We start from the raw sequence: 8546 nt of genomic DNA, 5'->3' as shown, positions 1-8546 counted from the left end.
GGAACGTGAACAGGCCTTGTTTGACCTTTCAACCATAGATCTCAATGACAAAGAACGACATGTAAGGGGCATTCCATTTCATACTTGGGGCGGGGACACTTTTTTTAAAAGAACGTTTTATGTGGCTTTACGTTGTCTGCAGTGTAATTTTACCCTGTGCTTGTATTCTGTGTGACTATACTTTGCCTTGTATGTGTGTTGTGTGTGTGTGTGTGTGTGTGTGTCGGTGTGTGTGTGTGTCGGTGTGTGTGTGTGTGCGTCTCTGTGTGTGCGTCTGTGTGTGTGTGTGTGTTTGTGTGTGTGTGTATATGTGTTAATCCTAGTTGCTTTTAAGCCTTTGATTTGGCAATGTTTTAAAAAAGGTATCCAAGCATATCTATGTCTTCTATTTTCTAAATTGAACGTGGCATGTTGGAAAGGTTTTGATGCATAACTGACAGAAATGTCATACATGTTAGCTATGGACACTAAAACTATCTTTAAGATAGTTCTTATAGACCTTATCTTCTTGTCTTCTATGGATGTGCTAAAGCGAAAGAGGAGGATTTCATTCGTAAAATAGCTTAATGTCGCTTTTGTACTGACATATATGAAGCATGACGTGAATTCGCCGTTTTTCATGTATTGTACACAGGTCATTTGTAAATTATGAGCCTCCATTGTTTGCTATAATCTATGCAATTCACAGAAAGGCGCATGACACAACCGGTTGTGCTGTAGGTAAGCGGGCATCGCTTGTAACGTAACGTGAAAAATGTTGGATTACATAAGAAGTTGCACTTTATCCTATAACCGCTAGGTGTTTTGAGTTCACCAGTGCAAGCACAAGGTAGCAGAACACAGTATTAATGGGCGGCCCGCGGGTCTATGACGCGGGTATAGAAAAGAGTGCGTGCAAACTTCTTGAAGACTGGGTAGTAGGTTTTGTGCTAGAGGCAGCCAGATGTCAAATGCAGTGTGAGGTACCTAACCATGTCGGCTGTCAGACTCTATGATTTGGATTGTGTATTTTTTCCCGTTCGTGTATTAATACGCCAGATTACGCAACTGGCCTTCCGAGTGATCCGGCTGCAGTCTACTTGACCCCGGTAGAAGGCGATTTCAAAGAGGGCGTCACAAGACAATACGCCGACTAGGTATTTTTTGTTTTTAGTATATTTTTGTAGGTTATACCTTTCATCTCAAACATATTCGTTTTTCGTACTTCTGAAGTGCACCCTATTATAAATTTTTTCCGCGTTGAAGTGGGCCACATGCAGTCATTCACCATAGAAATCCCCATAGGGTGAAAACTGTGTTCTGCTACCATAAAGTCCCTGTTACGCATGGTAGAATTTGCCACCCGAACACTGCCGAACTCCCTCTTACAATTCATGGTTGGGAGTACATGTAGGTCTAAAACAAGGTCGGGTGTGGCTGGGTGCTGTTCTGAAAGAGGTCAGACCTCTGACCTCCATTGATTCTTTTTAACCTCGAAACGGTAATTTGGACACGATTATGGATCACGAGTATAATTTTGACATTTTGGTTACTATACTTCTGTTCAAAAAAGCTGTTTACTTCATGGCTTTACGCGCAAACGGTAACAACAACTTTCATCATGATATTTTACAAGTAGAAAGCCAACCCACTATTTATTATTTTTGTCCGAGGCTATTTTGTTTAACCCTACCTAGACCGGGGGGGGGGCGCTAAAAGTGCCCGCGGCAACTTTGATGTCACCTAGCGTCTAAACGGCTAGATGTAGAACGGCCAAACTTGGTAACTTTTCCTTGAATATTGTTGGCAACAATTCTATATCAATGGAATAAGATAAAACATTTTGTGTTGCCATGGCAACGGGTTTCTGACAGGCATTTTTTGCTAAATTTAGTACTTTTTGTTTCAACAATAGAATTTTATGGGTTTTATGTCAAGTTACTCATGGTTTCTAATATTCATAACATCCCATATAATTTAATGTAAATTTTATCATTAAATATGCATAATTTATGCTAAGTTGATGACGTCATTGGCCAAAATGGCGGACCATATCATTAGAACAGGTATATACAGGTTACTTTCATTAAAATTTCATCAATACTTCCATTTCTTTTTCCAAAAAAGGTTTAAATGAAGGTCTTTAGTATGTTTACGATGTATTTTAGGCTTTATCATGAAAAAAAACTATTTTTGAAAATTCAAGATTGATGATCCAAGATGGCAGATATCTGAAATATGCATGACGTCATTTTATGACGTCACCGGTGTTGCTATGGGCAACATAAGACTTAGTACACCATAATATTCTGTCATAAACACTTTTGGTACAGTTATGTTGAATACTATTTAGTTTTCAGGGAAAAACCTATTTAGACGGTTTTGGCCAATAAAATCACATTAATGACGTCATAATGACGTCATATTACATCATAACGACATAGAAATTGTAGATATGATAAATTTTTACTAGTACACCATTCTCTGAAAATTTGGTGGTCATACGAGATACCGTTCGCGAGTTCTTGGGGGGGTCAAAAGAGCCCCCCCCCGGTCCCCCCATGTCAAAAAAAGCCCGGTCTAGGTAGGGTTAAACGACAGTTATATTGTTTTTCTGGGCCAAAAACGACAGAAACGGCTTTTTTCTGTCATTTCTCGTTAAAAAATAGCCGCAGTTAAAAAATATCGACTTATATGCCAAATAGCCTCGGACAATTTTGATAAAAAAGTGATAATACGTAAGCATGGAGTACTTTAAAGATCAATTATGCTGTTTTCAGCTGCGCGAAAAGCCGTTTAAGTCATACTCCGTGAATAAAATGCGTAACAACGCGGGTTTACAGGGAAACATACAAATGACCGCCGGTAAACCCGAATTCGAACACGCGTTCTATTCGAATTACGTCATATCGAGCATGGTGGAACATGATTCGGGTTCGAAACATGTCTGTGGCAATCATGCAGACACACGCCCGAACTCGAACATGAATATCAGCCTAGGCCGCCTTAACCCAACCGAGTGACAAATAACAAATAATAATAAACTGTTCCGATCTCACACCTGTGTAACAGTAGAGCATTCCAAAATGGCATTTCCCTATAAAAACTCGTTTGTAGATAATTGGTGACTTTTCCATGTGCTTTTTACCTACGTAATTAATTTTAGATATCTATATTCACATCGTCCCAAAATGTAGATAGATAAAGTAGCATTTACCACTGTGACAACAAATGCGTTTTATTAAAGGCAGTAAAGCACACATTATACAATAGATGTTTAACTTTCTCAAACTTCCAAGCTTCGTCATCCACTGGACTCTGTCGGACATTCGCTCACAAATCGACACCCAACAGTACGGCTGCCTAAAGGGGAGATCCACTACTCACTGTTTACTGGAGTTAACCAATGCGATTTTCAAAGCCACTGAAAACTCGGGTACTATCTGCTCATGGGTTGCTACAGACTACAGCAGTGCCTTTGATCGGGTTTGTCATACCACCGCCATTCGTCGTCTGTTAGATCTAGGCGTCAGTCGGTCCGGTACCATGGAACACTCTCTGACAGCGTCACCGTTACATGCGGCCTTCCTCAGGGTACCCTACTTGGTCCGTTGATATTCATCGCTTATATCAACGGTGCTGCTCGTCACGCAGTCTGTAAGCGTTGGAAGTTCGCAGATGACCTGAACCTTCTTGAAGTCAGGCACCCGATCTCTGCACCCTCTAACATTCAAAAGGATCTTACCGACCTGGAAAACTAGATACCGATACTAGAAACACATTGAAAAAAAAGGGTACGTGAGTTTTCTTTACCTGGATTTTGGGTTTAAAGTTAACATTTTGGCTTAAAATAGCCATTTATTTCATGAATTTATCTATCGCTATATTCTACAAGATGACAATTAAGCTGATGTTTTTTTTTGTTTAAATTTGGTATTTTGTTTTAGTTTTAGGTCAAAATCATAAGAAACAGCTATTTTTGGCCATTTTTGATTTGAAAAATCGCCCAAGTGAGAAAACATCAAAATTTATGGAAATTAGTCTCGGACAAATTTAAGAAGAAAGTGATAATAGGTAAACATGAATTACTCTAAAGATCAATTATTTTGTTTTCAGCTGCGCTTAAAGCCGTTTAAGTCACATTCCGTAAATACAATGCGTGGCAACGCGGGTTTACAGGGAAAGCATACAAATGACCACAGGTGACACCGAATTCGAACACGCGTTCTATTCGAATGGCGTCAAATCGAACATGTTAGAACATCATTCGGGTTCAAAAGCCGTCTGGGGCCATCGTGCAGACGCACGCCCGAACTCAAACATGAATATTAGCCTGAACTGCCTTAACCCAACCGAGATACACACATACAGTAAACCAACACACACGCACGCAAACACACAGTGTACAGACACACACGCACACACAAACACACAGTGTACACACACACACACACACACACACACACACACACACACACACACACACACACACATGCAGTACACAAACACACGCGCGTATGATATCAACCAACCATGCATATTCTGACAACAATGAACACAGTTATGAAAACGCTCATATTCAACTTCAAGCATTTAAATGTATTCATGGAATAAGCAAAGTAAATACAAACCTCAATCCTTTAAATATATCTCCAGTCCAAATGGTGAACGGCAGATCAAACAGTGTGAGCAAGTACAGCCTTAGTACAAACTCCTTTACCAGCGTTTGGTTTTACATCCTATTTTTTCGGGTATATTAACATCATCACCATATGAGCAATATATTGCTTTAGAGATCGTCCCATGTATGATCTTTTTTACAACAGTTACATTTTCATATGTCATTCTTCGTGCTTATATCATATCACGTGTTGGTAAATGCTGCTAGAGTGTGCTGTTATCACATCATTACCTCTTGACATAACAACAAAGTTTTTCAATTCATCAAAAAACATTCATACAAAGGCAACATAACGTTTCAAATCTGCCGACATCACTCAGGTTCAGCTGATGGTCACGAGTTACTAATCTCCAAGCAGATCTTTTGGTGGGGGGAAGACAGTATCAAATTGGCCAGTCTGTATCCAGTTCCCCACCCAAGATCTGCAGGCACTCGAACAGGGAGGAGAACTTCTTTTCAAAAATGGTGTTGCTGCCCCTCCTTGTGTCCCTATTAACAGCTATCAAAAATTTGTGGTGCTAAGATTTTTACAAGCGGTTTATGGCTTGAATCTGGGACAAATGCAGTCACCCGCGCACATCTCAGTGGGAGTTCTTGCCTAACCCCGTCCAGATAATACTGTATGCTGGTACTAAAATATGCTGGCTGAAACATAGAAATGTCAATAACTGGGCTCATTGTGGTTCAAAAGCGCAGATATCACAAAACATATGTTGCACCTTCTTTTCCTTTAGTTAAACTGAACAAAATAACAGGTGGTGAGGGGACCCATAGAGAGACTTCCTGTAATGCTCAACCAGCTGGCTCACTAGGACTCAGTAGGAGGGCAAGAGCCTTGCCTGGTGGTCAGGGCAATAAAGTACTTGGCAAGAATATTTTGATCAGGCAACAACTAGGTGTTAATAGCCTTTGACGTTTCGACTGGAGGCAGATCTTGGGTGGGGAACTGGATACAGACTGGCCAATTTGATACTCTCTTCCCCCCACCAAAAGATCTGCTTGGAGATTAACGAGTTACAAGCTTTGGTCTTTATACAAAATATGTGCCGTACATATACTATGTCATGACGTGTTACATGACGTCCTCATTCAGTTTCCATTAACATGCCTTTTTTCAGGTATTAACTATTATTCAATAACAACAGGATCTGCTGAAGGTGATTCAATCGGCATGTTCTTCTTCTGCAGTGTACGACTTTTACCTGTATATGACTGGGGTCTAATCTTCACTTAACGTTACCTATGTGTAAATGCTAAAAAAAGAAATTAAATTCTTACGTGAGTCACAATGATGAATATCAGGTGGTACACACGTTAAAAGACAGACAGTGAACAAACATTTTGTCTCTTAATCAAGATAGGCATGCCAGCGGTTTTAATGCTACCATCTTACATCTCGAATTCTTCTCTATCGTACCATTAATGTTACATTTTCTTTCTGTTCAGGTGTTTCATGCCGAGGGTGTTGACGTACAGACATCGTTGTTTCTATTTTGACTTTTAGAAGCCAAAATACTCTCTACATGTTCATAATACATTATACCAATAGAACAGAAGAAATTGAACATTAGCTTTTATCAGTGCGATGTCATCAATTTTGCATGGTCAAGTGGTTTTCAACTGCAATTTTCTAAATGCTGACAGGTTGATGCTGACACTTCATGTAGCATTGTAACTTAGCTGTTCTCAATTCCTGTCATTGCTGTATTTTTGTTAAATGATTACCAAAATTATGGTGCAGTATCCGATAAAGAATGGGCAAAAATAGATGTACGCCGATGTCACCACTAAAACTTTGTCATTGCAGCCTTTGTTTGCCGAATTCATGGTGTTTTGTGCAGTATTTAACGACCTGACTTTGCTGACCCTGACTTTCTTAAAAAATGTAGTATCGGCACAGCGTCTACTTCAGACTAAATAATCATTCCAATTTTTCAAGTGAAAGAAATTCCTTTCTCCAAAAGGTTAATCCATCGGGCTTTTTGATAATCCTATGTCTGGAGGGGGGGAATTTAAGACCCTAGCTCCTGAGACCCCCCAGCTCTGTAAGTCATAAACTACCCATCGTCTGACCATAATTTGCAGGGCTATGACGTTTAAAACGACAGTGTAAACGCCATTCGCTCGGTCCACTTTATTAGCTAAAGCGATTCGAAATTTGATAAGACACAACGCATTATAGAACAGTAATGCTGTATAGATTTAGAGGATACAATACTTCGTTCTGTTATGTTTTACGGCATTCGTAGAGTCTACTCAGGTTAAAATGAAGTTTAAATTGAAATTCTGTATTAAAACAGCCAAACATAATTTGACATCGCTGATCGCACTTTAATCGGAAATTACTGATTAATGTAAAATATGTCCGAGTAAAGATATGTCGCAATGGTAGTACAATTCATTTATAAATTATTAAGATACCAGCGCACTGTTTGGTAGTTCTAGCTGAAGCCGATTAGCCGACATATACATGTAAGCTCCCCTCCTCCGAATAGGGCAAGTCTTTAATTCTTCAATTGGAATGGATTTTATAATAAGGGCATTGTGTGCCTGTATCTGCATGTAGATAGATACTTGATTATTAAAATCATCAAAATCTATGTTAATGTTTTAAGTCAGGTGCAGATGTCATAAGCAGTTTGTAATTCCCGTACACAATAACGTCAGTTAGAAAGAAAGCAGGGTTCTTTTGTCGGTAATTAAATTATATAATAGATATAAAAAAAAAATAAAAGTAGTTGTTTTCTTCCAAGAGTACGGCCCCGTAAACACACATTCAGAGATCTGAACAGTCTGACCTGAACACACCCAATTGAACCATGAACAGTTCATGTAGAACACAATGGAGTTAGAAAAGCACATTCCAAAGAATATCAAAGAGCCATTATAAAAAGATTTGAGAGTTGCCCGGTACCTGAACACACGTTTAAAGATCTTGCAAAGACTTTGTACAAAAACGAGAGACTATGAGTAACCTGAACACACCCTTATGACTCGCAAACGGTCGATGTACAAATGCCACGCTTTGTATCTACACACGTCATAAAGGATCACAGTCCCTGTAAAACGAGATCCCTAGAGGAAATCAAAAGTGAAGTAAATAAATGATGTGTGTAGCGATTTCTTGTCTTCGCCAAATGATCTTAACTCAACAACTTAAGTACGGAATTTAAACATTTTCATAAAGTACAAGTGAGGTGTTCTAGCAGTTCATCATTAATTATGCAAATATGGGTGTGAAATGCATTACCCCTGCCTTACAATGTTCAAACTATTACGAAATCATATCATTTTCTCAGTAAATTTTGTTACCAAACTACATAAGTCAGAGCTAACTACATCCTAACAATCAGTAAATCTCTTATTTGGATCTAAGTTATTAACGCAGTCCCATTAAGTACAGCTAGGAAGTTTTTCTTTTTAGAAAAAAGGAAAATTACCAGCCAAAAATGTGACAAAAGCTTCCCAAACATAAAATTGCTCGGGGGGCCAAAATCGCTTTGTCGATTCGGAAACGGGACTTACAAAATGCCGCATTGCACCTGTATGTAGATAATAACAGTAGTTATAACAAGAAGTAAGTTGATTGCGCTGACGATCTATGTCAGAAAATCACATATGTCCGGAAGTTCCGTCGACACCTTCACGGGAAAGCTGATTCCGCTCATTCTAACGACCATACTAACCTACCGGGAAGAAAAAAAAAAAAAAGAATCGTTTGTTTGAAAAGATAATTGTTTCTCAACAAAAAGTTTAGCAAAGACAGTGAAAGACTTATATTTGAGGAAATCAAAATCAACTTAATTTGTTTTGACAAGTAATTTACTTTCCATTGGCAATTACTTCTAACTTTAAACCGTTACCGTCAGTTAATTTTACCCCCCCC

General features: G+C 38.9%; 1 protein-coding gene across 1 annotated transcript in view; it reads right to left on the bottom strand.

Moving 5' to 3' along the window:
• Positions 1 to 8257: 8257 nt before the first annotated feature.
• Positions 8258 to 8546, bottom strand: part of LOC109465001 — a 29046-nt gene continuing 28757 nt past the window's right edge. Inside the window, exon 22 of the mRNA XM_019762127.1 lies at positions 8258 to 8346. Within this exon, the coding sequence (XP_019617686.1) occupies positions 8342 to 8346 (5 nt within the window). The 3' untranslated portion in view covers positions 8258 to 8341. The remainder of the gene's footprint in view (positions 8347 to 8546) is intronic.

Source organism: Branchiostoma belcheri, unplaced genomic scaffold (assembly GCF_001625305.1).
Source record: "Branchiostoma belcheri isolate BF01 breed outbred unplaced genomic scaffold, Haploidv18h27 scaffold145, whole genome shotgun sequence".
In the NCBI taxonomy this organism is placed as follows: Eukaryota; Metazoa; Chordata; class Leptocardii; order Amphioxiformes; family Branchiostomatidae; genus Branchiostoma; species Branchiostoma belcheri.
The sequence above is the reverse complement of the archived record's forward strand: the minus strand, read 5'-3'. Positions and strand labels throughout refer to the sequence as shown.